A 21,063-nucleotide genomic window follows, 5' to 3' on the forward strand; every position below is an offset into this window, starting at 1 on the left:
GCATGCAAGTCCGTGCTTGTTTAATGTGTGGTGCGGAATGGGGCACTTTGCTAAGCCGCTCTGCAGGACAGTGACACGCACACACATGCACACGCCGCGCTCGCTGTACGCAGTGCACATGCACACACGCATGCACACGCACACACATGCCACACTCGCGTTCTGCACACACACACATTGATGGAGCCTCCTTATGGAGCTTCCCCGCGCAGAGAAATGCTGTCTTAGGTTTAAAGAAGACGCAATTAACATTTTTAAAGCATTTGAGTTTTTAAAGTGTCTTCAGACTTTTTTTTTTGACATTTCAATGAAAAAAAAAAAACATTTCAATGATTTGGTTTTTTCTTTTTTAAAAGAAAAATGCAACGCTGGTTTATAACATGAATTTCAGGTGTACAGCAGTATGAATCCATCAGAGACTTTATAAAAATCTATCTTTAATGGGGAACTTTTGTAAAAGGAATCTCTTGCTAGTTAAAACAGTGAATCTGGGGCCTCCCCGGTGGCGCAGCGGTTGAGCGCTGGGTTGCGAAGCTGCCCGCAGCCTCTGTGGCGCCGGTTCGATCCCCGGCTGCTCCCCGGCCACCGGAGGAGGGTCCCACATGGCGCGCAGACCTCTCCTGCCGCCCGCTGCTCCCCTCAGCAGTGTACCTCGGTCCTTCTGCCTGCTCTGCTCCCCGCTCTGGCTCTGGTGGATTCTCTCACCCTCCCGCGCTTCTGACTGTACCCAGTGCTTGTATAAATAAATAAATCTTTAAAAAAAAAAATGACGAGGAACACATACACAAGGTGACATGGAAAATAAAAAACTGTTGAGATGCTAGGTATTAGGACATTAAAAAAACAAAACAGTGAATCTGATTGCTTTGATTCTGAACTCCCTTTCAACATGGAAGTATTTTAAGGGCCCTCCTTTTTTCCCTCTGAAACTAAAGACCCTCTCTGGCCTTTCCTCCCCCAGGTGCGAGAGGCACGCGCTTCCCTGTGCCCCTCCAGTGCCTCTGCCGCTCTCCAGGTCCCCAGTGGGCAACCAGGAGGGAGGGGCACGCCCACACCCGCTGTGCGGGGGACTGAGCAGGGCCTCCGAGTGGGGGGCACGCCCTGCCCCAGCCCCGCCCTCTCCAACCCGGCCTCTCCCGCAGGAGGAGATGCTGCTGCTCCTGCTCCTGCCCCTGCCCCTGCTGCTGGGCCCGGCGCCCGGGGCCTCGGTGAGTACGGCTCTCCCGGCCTTGGAGGACCCCAGTGGGCTGGGCAGGGAGGACTCCGGGAGAGGGCCAGTGTTAGGGAAGAAGTAACACTGGGTGTTACTTGGCCCCAACTCCAAGCTATCTGCTCAGGCTGTGCAAAGCTGCCGGAGGCTGCCCAGGACCACTTCTCCTGCTTCCTACTGTCCTCCCCCTTTGGAAGGTGTGGGGTGCACGGTGATGCTGGAGAACACACTCCCAGGGTGGTTTCCCACTGTGCAAGGAGGGGAGACAGGCTGGTACTAAGGGGCAGGGCTGGGTGGCTCTTTCCACCAGACACCTGTCACCTGCTTGCAGCAAAGTTGGTTGCTGTTCAGCTGGACCGTTTGGGCCTAGAGATTTGGAGCGCCAGTCATCCCTGCCACCCCCCTTGGGGCTAGCATCTAGAGCAGAACTGCCCAACAGAACTTTCTGAGGTGATGCAAATGTTCTGTGCCTCTGTAAGACAGCGTCTTGGTTCATGTGGCTAGTGCAACTGAGGAGCCGAGTTTTCAAATTCGACTTTGATGGATTTAAACAGCCACTTGTGGCAGTGGCGACCACACTGGGGCGCTTTGAGAGTGAGCACAGGACATCAACTCAGGTCAGAGAAGCTGTTTCATTGACAGCAGCCCAAAGACGGGGTTCCTGGAGAATGTGGGGACTCTGCTCCTCCGCCAGGCCTACCCAGGGGATGGAGGGCACAGAGGCAGCAAGCCCCTGTGCTGACCCAGACAGCTCTCCCAGGCCTCTAATCCTGTAGGCTGGCAGAAGCAAGGACCCACACTCTGCTGTCATGGGGACAGGGAGGGGGTTGGAAGGATCCCCTCTATGGAAATGAGTTGGAAGTGAGAAGAACCAAGAGGAGCAGCCCAGGCCCCCCGTCCAGCACAGTACCCAGAGTCAGGTGTGGGCAGGGCCATCCTTGGTGGAGGGCTTCCACCCCTGTTGCTTCCTACCTCTGCCACCCTGGGGTCCTTACCCCCAAGAGACTGGACCCTGAGGGCCCTGGAGCAGGCTTCTGGTTCCTGACTGTCTAGACCCCAGGATGAAACCTAAACTGCCCCCCTAACAGCTGCTCCACCCTAAGCAAATCACCAGACAGGAGCTTCCCTTAATTTGTGGGTAATCGTGCGCAGCTGAAGTGAGTGAAGGGGGCCTGTGATGCTCTCCCTTAGAAACACCTGCGTAGCCTCCCATCTGCCGCCTCCAGGATGCAGGTGAGCTCAGATGGGGGAGCAGAACTTTCCTCCCCTTCCCCCCACTGTGTTCCCCACACATGGGTCAGGGGGGTGAACCAGGGTCACAGATCAACTGCTTCCGCTCTGGTTCTAGCAGGGGGCAGGATCCCCCATGGGATCCCAGAGCACTTCTGGATCCTTCTCAGTGTTGACAGGCCTTGGCTTGAACACCGCAGGTAGTGGATGATTAAGGAGGGATGAAGCAGAGGTGTAGCGCCGCGCCCTGCCGCCTCGCCAGCCCCAGCCTCAGGCTGGAGGGGGAGAGAAGCTGTGGTCCTGGGTTTCTGGTTGGGTTTCTGGTTCCCTTGCCACCTCCATTTCCACCACCCACATGCCCTCTCCCACCTCCGCCCCCACATGTGCAGCTGACACCCTGGGGAGCACGGCAGGAAAGGGGCTCCTGTGTTGGCCCCGCTGAGTTGGAGGAGTAGGTGGGGTGCTGAGAGCAGGGGAGGCAGGTGAGGACAGGCCCCGGAGGGGGTGGGCCAGACCAGTGCGTTCTGGCTCCACGCCACCTCGCCACCTCGGGGCTTGTGGTTTGGGTAATTACAGAGAACAGAAAGTGTCTGCGCTGCTGGGGCTGATGGAGCTTGCCCTGAGGGCCGGGAGGCGCTGGGGGAGCAGACAGGGCTGGTTCTAGGATGTGGCTGACCCTCCCTTTTGCTGGCTCTGCTCATGGCCCCTGGCCAGCGGATGCCTGGCTCCCTAGTGAGGGAAGGAGGGGTTCTCAGAGGGCCCTGTGCTCAGAACCCCTCTCCCAGCCTGTCGCAAAGCGGTGGGGGCCCCTGGTGCCTTGTTCCTGTCAGTGAGCCCAGCCCTGCCCATGTCAAGGGAGGGTCGAGTGCGGAGGCTGTGCTTCAGGAGCCAGACTGGCATCCATCAGGACTTGGTCAGAGGGTAACTAGTGACCACACAGCGAGATTGTGGGATCAGAAAACCTCGACCCCTAATGTGAGGGGGGTGTCGGGGTGGGGTAGGGTGTATGTTATCCTTGAAAAGTCACCTACTCTGTCCCTAGCACACGCTCAGTATCTTCCTTTTTAAAAAATAGGAACTTGATCCAAGTAAATTTCAGTTTAAATTGTGCTGAGAGACTTTGATAGTCTGGTTCACTGGTTTTTGAAAGCTTGGAGATTTTACTGAGTAAGAACTGAAGGATAGAAGATTTGAAGAGTGAAAGCTAAGACCTTTGGTCCGGCTGCGCTTCCTTGGTGGTTTGGTTTGTGGTTCAGCAAATGTAGCATGATTTGTTCTGATTCAGGGCCTGGCTCTGTGATAAGACAGGGATAACTGTGTTTGCTCCAGAGGAGCTGGTAAGGGCTGTGATCTTCCGCGGCCTGTGAGCCTCTACCCTGGCCTGAGAGCCTGTGCGGTCGTGGTGGTTTATGGCGGGAGGAAGAGCTTACTTTTCCACATTAGGCCTTTGCTTTCTCTGGAAAGAGATTCTTGTAGGATGATGCCTAAAAGAAAGTCCCTTCCAGCAAACAGGACATAGGTCTTCTGCCCCCCAGCAAAACCATGATGTCGAGCCTCACATCTGTCCAACTCTCAGTGCTCATCTCATGTCTTAGGTGGGAAAATAGCCCAGTCGAAGGCCACTCCTTTCTACATGGCTTCCCTTTCTCTGGGCCCCAACTTGTCTTATCCATGCACCAGGGTCTCTCAGGTTGTTCTGAGGGAGAACACATGTGAAGTCTGTGGCCTTCTAATGCCAGCTGCGGAGTATCCTATCTTCTGGGGGGAAATTTTATGTATTAGGATTATATTAATATTAGAGTCCCAAATCACTGTCCTTCAACAAGAGGCTTGATCCATCTCCCTATAAATTGCCAAAGGCCGGAAGGCAGGGGAGTTTGATCTCACAAAGTACTCCGGGCTCTGGGATCCTTCTGTCTTTGCTACATTGTCGGAGCTAGATTGTCTTCAAGTTACCTCATGGTCTAAGAGGCTGCTCCAACTCCAGCCATTGCATCTGCTTTCCAGACAGCAGGAGGAGTACAGGAGGAAGAAGAAAAAGGACTAATGCCCAAGCAAGCTCTCTCTTCAGGAGATCACTGGAGGCTGCTGCCCAATACTTTTATTTATATCTCACTGACAAGAACTTAGTCACAACTGTAGGAAGTCTGAGAAATGAATTTATTTGAGGGGCAATCAGGTAACCAGCTAAGTAAGAGTCAAGGGTTCTTGCACAATGGAAGCAGGGATACTAGGGGAGACTCATGGGCATCTCCGCTACAGACCTTCTGCCAGATTGTCGGCTCCCCTCCCAAATACGTGCTCATGCAGAGGATTAGAATAAGCTCCTAATGTAATAGGCCAGAACTACAGAAACTTCTGGACGTGAGGTTACAACCTAGGGCAGAAGCAGGGGCACACAGGCCACACAGGCAGGGCAGGTGTTGGGGGATGTCATCGTCAGGAGAAAAATCCTTTGCCCCCAGTCCTGCGGTTTCCCCGCCCTGCCAGGCAGCTGGTGTGGCTTCGCTGACAAAGGAGGCAGCCACAGCTGATGTGGTGGGGTGAATGAGCCCCACTCCGCTGTCTGTGAGTCTCTGTCCTGTGTTTCTTTAGGGCTTCTACATCAGTGTTGACCCAAAAATGTCTGGGTCCTCGTACTGCCCCTGGCTGTAGGGCACCTCCCAGGTGGCCCCTGGGACTGCACTTTTCCCAGCTGCCTTACCCCTTCCACCCTCCAGGCCTGGCTCTCAGCTTCTTAGGTGAAAACTGCCAACTTCTGTAGATGAAGATGTTTGGGGTACCTGGCAGTGTTGAAAGGCTGGCTCTAGGAGCCAGAAGCACAGGCTCCCTGACCAGGTGGGGGAGTGTTTCTTAGGGGAGCCCTGGGATGAGCTTCTCAGTGCCCCCATGGGGGCTCAAGTACTGACTCCTGAGCGGTCTTCTCCTGCAGGCTCTGAAGGTGAGGAGGCAGAGTGAGAGCTGGGGGCCCTGGGGCAGCTGGAGTCCCTGCAGCCGGACCTGCGGAGGGGGCATCAGCTTCCGGGAGCGCCCCTGCTACTCCCACAGGTAGGGGAGGTGAGGGTGGGCCAAGCCCCAGGGAGTCTGAGTCCTGGGCTGGGTGTCAGGGGCCTGCGCCAGACCACCTGGGCAGAACCCACCAGGCAGTAGACTCATCCTGGGGGCAGCCTTTGGGAGTGTTTGAAAGGAAGGCATTTCCCACCTGCCTGCACGGTTCTGAGCAGTGTCTCGGGAGAGTGGAGCTGGGCTGCTCCCCCACCCTGAGTCTCTAGCTCTGAACACAGCGCCCGGTGAGGCAGATGCCGCGTGTTCGTGTTGAATGAATGAATGATCACCAACAATTCCTACCTGTGTGTTCTCGCCACCTTAAGTAGCCTGCTTGTCAAGTACATATGTTTTCTACTGCAAGAGACTTATTGAGCACCTACTATGTGCCCCATCCCGAGAGGTGCCCTAGAGGGACGGGCACTGAAAAAGGGGCAGTGACACCTTGACCCACCATGGGTTCAGCTCCCTGAGCCTGAGAACTTGGGTGAAGAGATGAGATTCTAAAGTGCCTTTGCTCATTTGCTCCCTAACTGGTAGAATAACCGTCCCAGGAGGGTATTTATTACATTTTATTGTCTCTCCAAGGGCGAATTTGGGTCTTCTCTGGAAATTTGCTTTTAGAAGCAGTTAAACTGGTGGATAATTAGACCTTAGAGCTTGGCTTCTCCCAAGTACAAGGCGAGCTCATCACACCATGAGGGGATTTCTGTGTGTGTGGGCACTGCCTTGCCCCCTCTCAACCTGGCTGCTCCCTCTGGCCCAGAGGATCCCCGTAGAAGCTGGGGGGCCTGCAGGAGAGCCCCAGGAGGTGGTGGGGATGTCGACTGGTGTGGGTTTGGGTCTCCCTATGCTGTCCTCCCACAGGAGAAGTGGGGGCTCCAGCTGCTTGGGTCCTACCCGAAGCCACCGCACTTGCCACATGGAGGTAAAGCCCCTGGCAGTGGGGGTGGTGCAGGGGCCAGGATCCTCTACCCATTTAATACCAGCCCTGGGGCACCCTCACCCGGCTCCAGCCCCTGGCACCCATTCCCTGGTTAACCTGGATTGTGGGTCCCATTGCAGGTCCACAGCCAGGGCTGCCCAGGGGAGCCCCTTCTCATCCCATAGCCACCTTGCCACTCCCTCCCCCCAGTTTTTCCCTAGTCCAAAGCCACTGGCACCTGTAGAGGAGCACATAGACCCCTCCCACCCCAGGGGCTGACTCTGCCTCCCAGATCTGGGCCACAGGGAGTGAAAGGGATATGAGGGGTCCAGGGCAGGTGGACCCCACCGATGACCCATAACCCCAGCCCTTGCCCCATTTGCCCCCACAGAGTTGCCCCTCTCGTGCCCGAGACTTCCGGGCGGAGCAGTGTGCGGAGTTCAACAGCCTGGAGTTCCAGGGGAGGCGCTACACATGGCTGCCCTACTATGGGGGTGAGCTATGGGGGGTGAGGAGCTGGGGCACGGCTGCCCCACCCTGTGTTTTGCTGTAGCAGTCCCCAATTTGGGATCTTTTTTATACATGACTTTTCATCCTGCAATTCTTATTGCCGTGTCGTGGGTGCTTTGCCAGGACACACGCTCATGGAATGCAAGCGTGATGGTCGTCCTGGGGTCCTTCCACTGTAGTCATTGCAGGGGGCCGTGGCTTGTCTGTGCCATGCCCAGGCCTGCATGGTTGGCCTGCTCCCCTGGGCCTTCTTGGGGCGGGCATGATGGCAGGGTTGGTGCCTGAGTCTGGACAAACTCAAGACCGGGCTAGAAGGGCCTTGTGAAGCAAGACCCAATTTACTCCGGCCACCGGGGTGGCGGGAAGGGCCTCTGGGTAATTCTGAGGGTGGTGTAGGTTGTTACTCTTCAGAGCAGCACAGTTCAAGAAAACAAGGTGTATTTAGGTGAGTGAGAAGGTGCCCCCGGGTGATCACTGAGCATTAGTGCTCAATGCTTGTTGCAGGGGCTGCTGGAAAGCATCGCACTGTGGGTTCCAACTCTGTGAATGTTTCCATTCAGGGCCTGCCATGGGCTTGGGGGGATGTCTGGCTCCACGGGGGGCCTTTTGGAATTCATTACTCTGGCATCCTGATGAGCCCATGTTATTTAACTATGTCCTTGTTATGGAAAAACTGGAATTCAGAGGAAGGTTGAAAAGGATGGGAGAGATGGTTGCAATCCTGTTAGTACTCAGGGCTGTTTAAATGGTGTATATATGTAATATCAGGATAAATGAAAAATTCTTTTTAAAAAAATATTTATGCATACAAGAACCGGGGTACAGGCCAGAGGTGCGGGCGGTGAGAGGATTCACCAGAGACAGAGTGGGGAGCAGAACAGGCAGGTTGACTGAAATACACTGCTGAGGGGAGCAGCGGGCGAGTCAGGCAAGGTCTACTGTGCCATGTGGGTACCTCCCTGGCCGGGGATCGAACTCATGATGCAGAGGCTGTGAATAGCTTCATAAGTTGCATCTTAATCCCTTATGCCACCAGGGAGGCCCCAAAAATGTAAAATTCTGAACCAGAAAAAATGACTGTTACCTCTTTCATAAAATCACTGCTAGCATTTCATTCATTCATTCCTTCCTTCCTCTATACACGCTGCATCTCTGTAACTACTACCTAGTACCACTCTGCATCCTGTGCTAGGAAACTCCCCACATTCTGGATCATCTCCATCGTCATAATTTTAAACAACACATCAACATACACCACCTATCGCTGCATAGTGTTTTACCTAAAGAGTCGCCAACTGTTAACACGGGCTATTACAAGTCACGCTGAGAGTGACCTCTTCAAGCGTGCAGGTTTTTCCTCCTGAGAATTTTCTTCTGATCCTTAGAGATGCAGCAGTTTCAAGAGGAAGGTCCTCCCTGGAATGGGGGTGGGACTCTGGGCACCAGAGCAGCGCGGGGCCTTCTCCCCAGCCCGGGGTGTGCTTCCAGCCCTGCTCACCGTGGTTGCTAGGGTAGCCCTTGGCCTGCTCAGGGGTCTCACCTCTCCCCTCTTGCCTGCCCCAGCCCCGAACAAGTGTGAACTGAACTGCATCCCCAAGGGGGAGAGCTTCTACTACAAGCACAGGGAGGCCGTGGTCGACGGGACGCCCTGTGAGCCTGGCAAGCGGGATGTCTGTGTGGACGGTCACTGCCGGGTGAGTGTCCCCCGCCCCACACACAGCTGAGCCCGGCTCTCCGCACAGCACTGGGGGGCCAGGTGACGCTGGAGCTCCATGTCCCCTAAAGCTCCTAGGACAACACTTCTTGCTGCAAGAGGCCCGTGACGCTCTTACCTTTAAAGAACAGCCCTCTGGGTGGCGGGTTACAGAAGCCCATCCAACCTGACTCCAGGGGAAAAGGGAAGGCCTTGAGGGTGGGCTGGGCCAGTTGCCTTATTGGTGCTGCTGGAAGCGTCTCCCCCGGGCTTCACCCCATGGGGGCCCTAGGCCCAGGCAGGGTCTTCCTGGCTGTGAAGGTGTCTCCAGGGCACCCCATTCCCGGGAGCCCCAGCAAGCTGGGCTTGCCTCTGTTGTGTCCGGGCTTGGGGCTCCCCTGAGACACTCTTCAGTGGGTATAACCAACCCACTGATTCCCCAGACCTACTGTGTGGGGTGCTCTACCCAAATTCTGTGGGAGAGGTGACCCCCAAAGGAGATAAGATGGGGTTGCCAGAGAAGAGGCCGTGTGTGCTGAGAGGACAAAGGAGGTGGTTATCAGCCCCCAGAGACATCCCCAGTTTACCCTGCCCCCACCAAGCATGAATCACTGATCCTCCCCGCGCTGCGGGCCCCCTGGAGTGACCCCCTGTCTCTCTCCCTCACCTCTGCCTGCAGCTGGTCGGCTGTGACCACCGCCTGGACTCATCAGTGCAGGAGGACGTGTGTCTGCGGTGTGGGGGCGACGGCACAGCCTGCTACCCCATCACGGGCACCTTTGATGCCAATGACCTCCACAGAGGTGGGGTCCAAAGACAGATGAGACAGTTGCCTGCCCCTTCCTCACCCGCCTCCCACTCTGGCTGTGGCTCAGGTCACCCTCACAGCACCCAAAGGATCAGATCTCACTCAGATCAGGCCTAAGGGCTGGGGGTCATGCCCTCGAGGGTAGAGCCCTCTGTGTCCACCTGGCCAGGACCCGTGCCTGCTGACCCAGTCCAATCTCTCAGTGCCTTATCTGCACCCCTCCTCACCCCTCTCCCGTGGCCCCTCCAGCCAGCTCTGGGCACCCAAGAATGCTGCCCCTCTGGCCTTTGTGAAGCTCTCCTCCTCCAGGAGCTACCAGGCAGCCTGGCCTGCGTCCCCCTGGTCCTCTCCCGCCCATCTGTGCTGTCTGGCACTTAGTGGCCTTGGGGGCAACTCTGTGGCTTGGGTGGTCCCAGAATATCTCTGCCCCTCAGGCTACAACCAGATGCTCATCGTTCCAGTGGGAGCCACCAGCATCCACATCGAGGAGGCAGCTGCCAGCAGGAATTTCCTAGGTGAGAGCTGGCTTGGGGTCCAGTCGAGTTTGGGGGTGGGAGGAAGGGAGTGGTTTGGGCCCCGCTGATGGGGGCTGCCCTGCACAGCCGTGAAGAGCGTCCGGGGCGACTACTACCTCAATGGGCACTGGACCATCGAGGCTGCCCAGGCCCTGCCCGTGGCCAGCACCATCCTGCACTACGAGCGGGGAGCTGAGGGTGACCTGGCGCCCGAGCGGCTCCATGCCCGAGGCCCCACCTCCGAGCCCCTGGTCATCGAGGTGAGCCCTGGTCCCCAAAGGGCCTCTGGCCTGAGGCTGGCAGGAGGGCTGGGGCTGGGGGAACCTCAAGGAGGACCTTCCTGTGCAGCTCATCAGCCAGGACCCCAACCCCGGCGTGCACTACAAGTACCACCTGCCCCTGGGCGCCCCCCGATCCAGCTTCAACTGGAGCCACGGCTCCTGGAGCGACTGCAGCACCGAGTGTGGTGGAGGTGAGGGCTGCGTGCGGGGCTGAGCCCGCTCCTCAGGAGGCTCCGGCCCTTCAGGGCAGTGGGCAAGTCCAGACGATAGCTACGTGCCATTGGGGTCACCTTGGGGAAAACCCAGGCTTCCGGGACTTCCATGAAGGGCCCCCACTAAGCTAAAAGAACCAAAGAGGGCTCCACAGGGGTGGTGGCATCTTAAAGGACATGGCTCCCACTGGCAGCAGAGGCCAGGAGGATGAGCAGGTGTTGGGGCCTCCTTCACTCGTGGATAAACCCTCTGAGCTGCAGTTTCCTCGTCTGTAAATCAGGCATTTGATGGCACCTACCCTGGAGGGTCATTTGATGACACTGGGGAGCTGTCCAGATGGTGTCTGGCTTGAGAGTTAACTGGGGCTACCCTCTGGGGCGGGGCCTCTGCAGGTTACCAGACCCGCCATGTGTTCTGCACCATGGACAGCGAGGCCTACCCAGACCACATGTGCCAGCACCAGCCTCGGCCCGCCAACCACCGCCCCTGCAACCCTCACCCTTGCCCACAGACCAAGCGGTGAGGCCCTACCTCCTGCCAGGGTGCTGGGGTCTCTAGGCTGCTTTGGGGGTAGGACAAAGAGCTTGGGTGGCCCAGCTGTTGCCTGAGGGGGGAGGAGGCCGCAGTCTCTGGGGCAGGCGGTGGAGGAGCCTGTGCTTGAGCCCCAGGGCTGTTCTGCTCACCTTGTGTGTCCATGCAGTACCCAGAATATCCAGGCTGGTGCACGAGGGTTGCGGAAGATTGTGGAGCCACCTCCTGTCTGAGCCAATGGGGCTTAGTGATGTCCGCAAGTGGGCCAGGGATTAGGCCAAAGGCCTGTGGGCCTCTGCTGTGCCTTTGCTCACGCACAAAGCACCTCTTACTGCGCCAGCCTGGAGCTTGGCACCTGGCTAGGGCCCGCTTGTGCGTGCGTGTGTGTGTGTGTACACATACGTGTGTACATATGTACGTACAGGTAATCTGCAGGCTGCAGGTTTAGTCCTGGGCTGGTTTAGTCCTTTTTCCCATGTGGCCTTGGTGCCAGCTGGCCCCTCAGGATGGAGCTGCCCTTTCCTCTGTGTCCTTATGCCCCGGGGCCTGGCAGGGCCACTCCACATGTTGGGGAGCAAGACCCCTTCTATAGCTGTGTCCCTGTCAAAGGTCAGACCGAGAGGGAATGGGGGTGACGGGGGCCTCCTGAGAAGGAGAAGGGCAGATGCAGAGGACGGGAAAGCTGAGCAGGAGGCAGCTCAGAGCCAGCACAGAGGAGACGTGGCAAGCCTGCCCGCCCGGGGCCAGGTCTTTGCTTATCACTCTCTGACTCCCACCAGCTCAGGCCCGGATGTTCAGCGGGTGGGCTGGGTCGGTGGGGGTGTCCCCAGTCTAGTTCTCTCCTGTGTGGGGTGCTGGTGCCCTTTCTGGCCTGGCCCGGCTAACTGAAGTCCTGCTCCCTGACAGCTGGAAGACGGGCCCCTGGGCGCCCTGCTCAGCCTCTTGTGGCGGCGGCTCCCAGTCCCGCTCTGTCTACTGCGTCTCCTCCGATGGGGCTGGTGTCCTGGAGGCTGCTGAAGAGGCCGAGTGTGCGGGCCTGCCCAGGAAGCCCCCTACCACGCAGGTTTGCAACCTGCAGCGCTGTGCGGCCTGGAGCGCAGAGCCCTGGGGAGAGGTGAGACCCTGCAGCACCAGGCTGGGTGGGTGCAGGTAGGACACCAGGAGCTGGGCCTGGGGCAGCCGCAGGGCAGGGCTGGGAGGCTTGTCCTGGGAGACACAGTGATCAGCCAGGTCCTCTTGGAAGCCGTGGCCAAGGCTGGGCTGAGGAGCAGGTGTGTGGATTCCTGCACTCCCAGGCAGGACAGGAAAGCTTGTGCTTTGGCATGAAGAAGCAGCTGGCATGTTGTTTGGGGGCCAGGGAGGGACAGGCACTGTCTGGGGCTGCTAGTGACTGGTCCTAGCATCCACACATGTTCAAGTTGCAAAGGAGTGTGGAAAACACCCCTCAGCCTGGTGTCAGCGGCCGTGGTTCAGGCCGTGTGACTTCAGGGGAGTGACTCAGGCTCTCTGGGCCTGGGAGGGTGGCCTGAGTAGGTGTTGTCTGTTCTCTGTGCCAGGCCAGCGGGTCTATAGCTGCCTGACAGGCAGGGCTCCTCTGGGTGGGGGGAAGCTCCTGTTGACTCCCCGGTTCTTGCAGTGCTCTGTCAGCTGTGGTACCGGGGTCCGGAGGCGGCGAGTCACTTGCCGAGGTGATGGGGAGTCTCTGCTCCTTGCCACAGCCTGCGCCTCAGAGGATCAGCCCCCCCTCGCCGAGTCCTGTGTGCGTAGCGACTGCCCCCCTCTCAGCGACCAGGCCTGGCACGTAGGCGCCTGGGGTCTAGTGAGTACTAACCCCCAGCCCCAATCCGCCTGCCCAATCCTGGTTCCTACAGGCGTCCCCAGGTCCAACATGCATGTCCAGGCACCTTCCTCCTTCCTTGTGGGTACCCCCACCCCACCCCCAGCCTCAGGGCCTCTCTCTTTTCCTGCTCCCTCCGGCCCCAGTGCTCCAAGAGCTGCAGCTCGGGCACGCGGCGGCGCCAGGTGGTCTGTGCTGTCGGGCCAGGCCGCTGCCGGAGCCTGCTGCTGTCGAAGCCTGTGGACGTGGAGCCCTGTAACACGCAGCCCTGCCACCTGCCCCCAGGTAGGACAGGAGGGGCGGGGGGGGGGAGGCTGACGTGACCTTTCCCACCGCACCCCAACCAGCGCTCCCTGCCTCTGAGCCTTTGCCCTGCTGGTCAGCCGGCTGGAATGCTCTTCTGCTCCTCCGGCTGCTGAGGTCCTCGCCGCCCATTACGTCCAGCTCTGCAACCTCATGGGCCAGCCCTGTTTCTCCCAGCAGAATAGCATCTTTCCCCCACCCCAGGGCTCTCTGTAACTGCCCCTGCTCTCGGTTGCTGCACGGGTTACATATGGCCTGTTATGAGCCCCCGGAGTCCCTGGCTCCCTTATTTCCCCTCATAGCCCTCCGCAGACGTCAGCCAGCAGGTGGCAGGCGCTCAGTAAATGTTTGCTGAATGACTGAGTGCAGGGGAGTGAGGTGGTCCAGGAAAGATTCTCCTCCCACACTGCTGCTGCCTCTATCTTCTCCCTGCCCCCTAACCCCATCTGCACTGGGGAAGGTGTCCCAGGCCCGGAGGCCCACAGGAGGAGGGGCAGCCCCCCCTTGCTTGGTGTGAAGATGTGACGCTGAGGAAGGGGTTGAGCTGGGGGGTGAGTGGGGCTGTGATCTGCTCCTACACGTCTCGTGTGTTTGGCCCTGACATGCCACCAGTGGGGCCCTGTGATGCGGGCTGGGAGGGTTCCGGGGGAAGTGCATGGTGGGTGTCTAAGAGCCAGTGACCTGGAGTCAGCAGCTGACTCAGCTCAAACCACCACTCCGCTGCTCACCAAGCACAGGCCCCTGGGCAAGTGCCTCTCCCCTCTCTCTGATCCTTGCTGTGCTCCTCTGTACAAGGTGCTGATCAGAGTGACCTTCCAGGCTTGTGAGTGCCTGAAGGCACAGTGCTCAGTAAGCAAAGGGTCGGTAATGGTGAGGTTGTTGGGGGTCCTTGGATGAGGCTTCTAGGGCGCCTCAGCCTGGCCTTGGGACTTCAGGGTGCATGAGCAAGAGGGTCCTCTGGCTGCTGAGTCCAGCTCCCTGAACCTCTCAAAATTAAATTCTAATTCAATGAAATTTATAATTACTCGGTCGCTCTGGCTGCATTCCTAGTGCTCAGTCGCTCTGAGACCAGCAGGGGGCGCCGAGCCTGCCTCAGCGCAGCATGTGGGTGCAGGTCTGTCCAGGAGGTGGTGACCTCGGGGCTGTGCTGGAGGCCTCAGGCGTCGGATTCCCAATTCAATTTACATAACAGGCCCAGGGACCACGGACAATTTAGGGGCTAGAAAGAGGCACCAGGAGGACAAACTAGTCACCGGCCTGAAGGTAGGTGAAGCAGACACAGGAGGGCAGGCGCCTGGCGGTCAGCGGGCTCAGAGACCCGTGCTAAGCAGAGCAGCTGAAATAAGGACACAGGCGAGGGCCCAGCACTGCCCTCAAGGTGGGCAGGGAGGGAACTCTGGGTTCCGCCTGGAAAGATGGGAGAGGCGCATCCCAGGAGGGGGAGCCAGTGGTAGGAGCGGGGAGCAGAAAGGTGCGTTTCAGGCTGAGACAGGGGGACAGCAGGCGAGACTCCAGGGGGCTGGGGCCTGTGAACACAGGGCCCGGAGCCTGGGGGGGGGGTGCAGAGCTGGGGAGAGAATTTGAATAATTTGAACCGGCCTGGGTGGGATAGGCATTAAAATGGGAAAGATTTTACCACGTATCTCCTGGAGTCTTCCAACTCAGAATTATTTTTTAATATTCCCGGGGGGACTGGTAGGATATAGTTCATGTGGGATTGGAATTTTCACTTATTTTTTACAGCAGTAATATGCTCATTGTGGAAACTGAAAACCACAAAAGGAATGAACCTCCCTTCCCCCAAAGCATTCGGAAACTTTCCGTATGAATACTTTAGGGTGTGACTGCAAATCATCTATTTTATGCATCATTAAATTTTTTCCTATCTTCCTAATTTTCTCTCCTTAGCCTTTTATATTTTTGTCCAACATTTTATGATGAAAAATACTTTTACTAATTTTATTGGGATGGTTAAATATCATATACCATTAAAATCACCCATTTTAATGGTACAGTTTTTAATAAATTTACCAAGTTGGACAAGGCAATGAAAATAAACACCCAGAAAAGCTGAAGAACTGTGGATTGTGCACTGTGTAACCCACCACCTAAATTCTACAACTAATACTTTGTTATATTTGTCTTTTCATTGTCTATCTTCTTTCTATTCCTTCATATCTCAATTGCCTTTTTTAAAAAAAGCTTTATGCATACAAGAACTGGGGTATAGGCCGGAGGTGTGGCGGGGAGCGGGGCAAGAGGATTCACCAAAGAGAGTGGGGAGCAGAGCAGGCAGATCCACTGAAATACACTGCTGAGGGGAGAAACAGGCGAGTCAGGAGAGGTCTGCTGCACCATGCGGGTAGCTCCCTGCCTGGGGATTGAACTCGTGCTGCAGAGGCTGCAGACAGCTTCCTAGGTTGCTTTTTAACCCCTTGCGCCACCAGGGAGGCCCCTCAATTGGTAAAATTCACACCACGCGCACGTAACCACTGACCAGTGGCTGTCGTGTGGTATCATTTAGTGTATCCACGCATTGCGCAGTCGCCAGCTTCCCTCTGTGAAAGTTTCAACATGTTTTCTCCCAGCAAAGTGCACTAAGTCATCACCCCCTTAGCCCTACCTGCTCTGCCTGGACCCCTCTGACCTGCTTTCTGTCTGAGCTGCCTGCTCTGGACACGCCAGATAAAAGGAGCCCGAGGCTTGGCTGCCTGGCTCCCTTCACTTGCAGAATGTTCTCTGCAGCATCCATGCTTCATTCCGGGTGCGTTCCTCTGTGGATGGGCCACATTTGTTTACCCAGCTGTGGATGGCCCCTTGGCCCCTGTCTTTTGGCTCTAACGAGCAATGCCACTGCCAACAGCCACGTCCAGTTTCCTCTGTGGCCCGAGTTCCTTTGTGGCTGTGTTTTCATTTCTCCTGGAGACACACCCAGGGGTGGAGTTGCCGGGCATAGGTAATTCTACTTTTGATTTTTAGAGGCACTAACAAGCTCTCCACAGTGGCCGCGGCATCTTACTTCCCCACCCACGGTGCACAAGCCGGCTTTGCCACCTCCTCTCCGGTGCTGCTCACGGGATTTGCCTGAGGCGAGGGTCCTGGTCGGTGCAGGGCGCAGGGCGGCCTTTCACAGCCGCGTAGAGTTGCACTTCCTGAGCGCGCAGCCACGGGGGGCATCTCTTCGTGTGCTTGTTGGCCGTTTGATTGTCTTTGGAGAAATAGCCAAGTTCTTTGCCCATTTTTATGTTGGATTGTTTATCTTTGCATCAAATCAATTTTTAAAAATGTATAGCATTTTTTGTTTTATGAAGTTGGGGTCAAAACTAGATGCTAATTTTACATCTGGCTTTTCTTTTAGCTGAACGGATAACATTGGCTTTTTCTCTGCGGTTAGGCCCTTCATTGAAACACGGCGAGGGTGTTTTGGAGGTCACAGGTCTGCTTCATTTCATTTCTGCTGCCCTGGGCCCCCCCGGGCCCTGCTGAGCAGTAGGGTGGGAGCAAGTACTAGTCAGGCCCCTGCTTGGGCGATTCCCCGCCTCTCCTCCTGCCCTCTGCATCCACTCCATCGCCCTTGCTCCCTGCAGATGTCCCCAGCGTGCATACCAGCTCCAGCGACCCCTGGATGCCTTTGGGCCCTCAGGAGGCCGTGGCCTCAGGTGAGACATTCAGCTGAAGCCCCCAGCCCAGAGCCCTTTCATCCGTGTCCAAGTGGATGGTCCGTGGAGATGGAGGCTGAGGTTGAGGGGCTGGGGGGGCAGATGGAGAGAGGCGGGTGTGATGCTGACACAGATGGAGGCTGGAGAAGCAGGTGGACACATCCATGAGTCTTTTGCTTTCTTTCTAGATTCTGGAGACCAGCAGGGAGCACCCCAAGAGCAACCCTCAGCCTTGGGTAACCGCAGAGAAGAGCAGGGGCCCCACTTGCAAGCCCGTGTCCCAGGCCCCTCACTGCAACAGTCCCTGCGCCAGCAGCCCCTGTGGTCTGGCTCGGGGGCCCGCGACTGCAGACACAGCCCCCACGGGTGCTGTCCTGATGGCCGCACTGCCTCTCTCGGGCCGCAGTGGCAGGGCTGCCCCGGGGCGCGGTGTCATCAGAGCAGGTAGGTGCCCAAGCTGCTTCTGGGCCGAGCACGAGGTGCTGGTGGCGGTCATGGGCCGGTGAGCTGGCAGAGCTCGGGAAGGGCCCCCAGGGGGTGCACCCCAGCTGCCTGGCTGTGCAGTCTTCGGACCCACCTCCCCCTCTCTGGACTTCTGAAGTGCTGAGTGGGGATAAAAATCCCCCCTTTCTCTTCACAAGCCGGCCTGTAAGGTGCAGCCTGCGGCTCCGGAAGGCACCGGGATGTGGTTCCATCCTGCAGCTCTCAGCGAGGCGGGGAGCCCCGGGGAAAGGCCGGACAAAGACTTCCCAACTGTCCGGTTCTTAACAGTCACCTGCTCCAGCCTTGGGGAGAGGGGCTCCCCCAGGTCCTCCCTGGCAGGTGCCTGTTCCCGCAGGAGCTAGAGTGCTAAGGGCCCCAGGCCTGGGGGGAGCCACCTGGGGCTGAGCCCAGCCACTCCCAGCTGCGCGTTGGGTGCCTGCGGCAAGTCACTGAGCATCGGGAGCAGCGGCAGCCGCTGGCTGGCGGCCGGGACTGTGCGGAGGCAGCACGCTACGGTGCCTGGTGCACACAGGTGTTCTGACACCGTCTGCTTTCACCTTCCCAGCTCCTGTTTGGGGGTGGAGTAAGTGGTGGGCCCCTTTCACACCGTTCTCTGCCATTTTGTAAAGACACCCTGAAACCTGATACTTGGACAGGCTCAGATGATGTCCCCTCCTCAGTTTTGTGACAGGGGTGTGAGTTGAGGGTCTGTCCATCATGAGGGGTACAATTAGTGCATTACTGTTGCCCTCTCTTGTAGCCACTAAGGGGCAGGACTTGGGCAGAGACTGGGGTGTGCAAAATGGTGCGGCCTCTGCACAGGGAGCCAGAGAGCCAGGTCCTGGGTTGCCGGGAACTCGGGGTCCCCAGGAGGAAGGGGATGGTGTTCGGGCCATGAGGGCCAGGCCGTGTCCTCTCTGTCTAGGTATGGGTGCTGCCCTGACGGGGTGTCTGCCGCTGAGGGGCCCCATCAGGCCGGCTGCAGTGAGAGCGCTGGGAGGAGGCTGGGGTCAAGAGCCGTGGCTTCCACAGTAAGTGTCTGGTTCGCCTGAGGGGTCCAGTCTCCGAGCCTGCTCAATGCCACTGTGACCTGGACTCTGTGTGGCTTTGGCCTCGGAGAAGGGCAGTCTCTGAAGCCTGGGCTGGGCTAGGCTGGGCTGGGAATAGGCAGGGGGCCAAGAATTCTGTCCTTTCCTCTTCCTGCCATTGTCCCCCCGGCAGCCCAATTCCCCTAGCAGAGCCACACCTGTTCCCAACTGCCCAACCCTCTAACCCTGGGCTTCCTCCCCAGGCCCATGAGGGCCGCCAGGCCCAGGCCCAGGCCCAGGAGAATGAGTCCAGGGAGTGCCGGGGCTCCCAGTTCGGCTGTTGCTATGACGGCGTGGCCCCTGCGGCTGGCCCTCTCGGGGAAGGCTGTGCGGGCCAGCCTGGCTACGGTGAGTGGAGGCCCCTGCCTGTCCTCCTTTGACTGGACTCTGGTCCCACTATTTTCCCTTCCCTGCCCCTCCCCACCCCGGCTAAAAACCTTCCTATTGGCTGTTATTCTTTTCTTCCATGGTTAGTGATCACTTTCTAGAAGACACTGTGCTCATTTCCAATGGTTTGTGCCTGGGGCCTCCAGGGGCTCGTGGAAGTGGGAATGGGGGCCTATAGGCAGGCATCCCTGAGAAAGGAGGCCTGTCCTGTCCCCATGGCCTCAGCCTCCTGCAGAGGCAGAGGTGGTGTTGGGGGGTCAGTTCAGGTGGGCAGTGTGTCCCCACCCTGCCTGGGATGTGTCCGGGAGGAAGTGTGGGGCGCGTGGGTGGGTGGCCAGGGCCATTGGGATGTGGAGATCAGAGGGGCTGCAGGAGACTGGGCTCCTGGAGGAGCTGGAAGCCGGCCAACTGTGGTCACACGTGAGCGAGGGGGGAGAGAGCTGGTGGCGTGGGAGGGTGGCCATTTCAGCAGGCATGCTGGGCCTGGGGGTGGGTTCAGAGATGGTGTAGGGCCCCAGGGACAAGGGCAGGCCCCTCAGGGGGCATCTTCATCATCCCTGGGAACTCAGGGCTGGGTTCCCATGAGCCAGGCTTGTCAAGATGGAACACTCAGGTTGCTGAGTGTGCACTTCAGGGGCTGGGACAGGAATGGGGAGGAGCAAGAGGAAGCCAGTCCAGGGGGCTCATGGCCCTGGCCTCTCGATGGCGCTCGTTCTGTGGATGGAGGTGGACAGGTTAACTCTGGAGGCTGCTGTGGCTGCAGCCACAGATTCTGGTGGAAGTACCCTGTGCCCCCAGGGCCAGGACAGGGGTGCAGACATGTTCCATCAACTGGGAAAGGCCTCGCTCCTAATTCTGAGACCAAGGGGATGGCGGGTGCAGTGCTTGCAGCTTTTCCACTGGGTGACGTGTGTCCTCTCTGCCCCCTCAGCGTATCCTGTGGGGTGCCTGCTGCCCAGCGCCCACGGCTCCTGCACAGACTGGGCTGCCCACTGGTACTTCATCCCCTCCGTGGGTCAGTGTAACCGCTTCTGGTATGGCGGCTGCCATGGCAATGCCAATAACTTTGCCTCCGAGGAGGAGTGCATGAGCAGCTGCCAGGGGCCCCAACACAGGCCCCTCCAACCCACACGTGGCACAGCTGGCCAGAGGATCCACGGAGATGGTGGTGGCAGCAGCCCTGGAGGTCATGAGGAGGCCAACAGGCTGAGGACTGAGTTCATGGCCCAGAGAAAGCCCTTGTCTTCTGGGGGTGTCTGGCGAGACCAACAGCCTGGACCAGGGGAGACCCACCACACCGGGGCCTGGAGCTGGGAGCCCGGTGCCTCCAGATTGGGCGGAGATGCTGGGCAGCCTGTGCCACCTTCCCACAGCTCCTCCTACAGGTGAGGCCCACCTTCCCCAGGTTGGTGAATAGGGACCCATGCTGGGGGTTGAGCCTGGTGGAACTAAAACCCTAATACCAGCCAGTCCTCCCTCCCAATCCTGACGCTTGACTCCTCCAGCCAGCTCTGCCTGCAGGGCCTCATTCTGCAGATAGGGGTGCTCAGACCTAAGCCCTGAGACTTGCCCAAGGCCAGGTGGCTGTAGAGGGTGGTGCCTGGATTCTGGATCAGATGCCACCATAACCCAGGGCCTGAATAGCGGGAAAAGCTTACTGGCTTTGTGACTTTTGGCAAGTCTCCCAACTTCTCTGAACCTATTTTCTTTTCCTTTTTTTTTTGAGGCAGTGTCCGTTGACAGCACTGTATGTTCTAGGAGTGCAGGGCCACACCTCTTCAGATATTACCACACCATGCCCTTTACCAAATGCCCACAGCCCTCCACCAGTCCATTCAAGGCCCAGTTTCTTGACGTTAAATTCCAAAGAGGACTTTAAAGTTCCCCCCATGAGCCTGGTGGGCGCTTCTCTCCCCATCCCCTGGGCTCTGCACCTCCCTGCTGCTATAGTAGGAACAGGCTGAGGGGTGGGGTGGGGTGGGGCTGGCAGATTTCAGAGTCCATGGGCTTCTGGAGCTTGGCTGCTTCTTGCACTCTCTGGCCTCATACCTGGCAGCAGCAGCACGGGAACCCAGCTACCTGGTGGGACGTGCTGGCGAAGGGTGGTCCCTGGGCCTAGGGTTATGCCAGAAGGGCAGATCCTCACCTCCTCCTTCCAGGATTAGCTTGGCAGGCTCAGGGCCCTCCCTGGTGCAGGCGGCCCTGGGGCAGGAGGTGCAGCTCTATTGCCCGGATGACACCACCCTGGATTCTCGTGCTACGTGGCTCAAAGATGGGCAGCACATCTCATCTCACAGGTGTGTTGGTGTGGCTGCGCTGCGCTTCTGGACGGAGGGCGGGTGTGT

The 21,063-nt window shown here is 58.1% G+C and overlaps 1 protein-coding gene across 1 annotated transcript in view; it reads left to right on the forward strand.

Moving 5' to 3' along the window:
* Positions 1-37: 37 nt before the first annotated feature.
* PAPLN (papilin, proteoglycan like sulfated glycoprotein) overlaps positions 38-21,063 on the forward strand; it is a 28,892-nt gene continuing 7,866 nt past the window's right edge. The window contains exons 1-20 of the mRNA XM_037501841.2: positions 38-105; positions 962-1,208; positions 5,373-5,488; positions 6,353-6,413; positions 6,802-6,904; positions 8,484-8,614; positions 9,293-9,416; positions 9,856-9,936; positions 10,024-10,196; positions 10,285-10,408; positions 10,823-10,949; positions 11,868-12,075; positions 12,598-12,780; positions 12,945-13,083; positions 16,689-16,760; positions 16,949-17,204; positions 18,169-18,274; positions 18,535-18,679; positions 19,650-20,103; positions 20,878-21,015. Coding sequence (XP_037357738.1) covers positions 38-105; positions 962-1,208; positions 5,373-5,488; positions 6,353-6,413; positions 6,802-6,904; positions 8,484-8,614; positions 9,293-9,416; positions 9,856-9,936; positions 10,024-10,196; positions 10,285-10,408; positions 10,823-10,949; positions 11,868-12,075; positions 12,598-12,780; positions 12,945-13,083; positions 16,689-16,760; positions 16,949-17,204; positions 18,169-18,274; positions 18,535-18,679; positions 19,650-20,103; positions 20,878-21,015 — 3,056 coding nt within the window. The remainder of the gene's footprint in view (positions 106-961; positions 1,209-5,372; positions 5,489-6,352; positions 6,414-6,801; positions 6,905-8,483; positions 8,615-9,292; positions 9,417-9,855; positions 9,937-10,023; positions 10,197-10,284; positions 10,409-10,822; positions 10,950-11,867; positions 12,076-12,597; positions 12,781-12,944; positions 13,084-16,688; positions 16,761-16,948; positions 17,205-18,168; positions 18,275-18,534; positions 18,680-19,649; positions 20,104-20,877; positions 21,016-21,063) is intronic.

This window comes from Talpa occidentalis, unplaced genomic scaffold, assembly GCF_014898055.3.
Source record: "Talpa occidentalis isolate TD23 unplaced genomic scaffold, MPIMG_talOcc4v2.1 talOcc4.11, whole genome shotgun sequence".
Taxonomy (NCBI): Eukaryota; Metazoa; Chordata; class Mammalia; order Eulipotyphla; family Talpidae; genus Talpa; species Talpa occidentalis.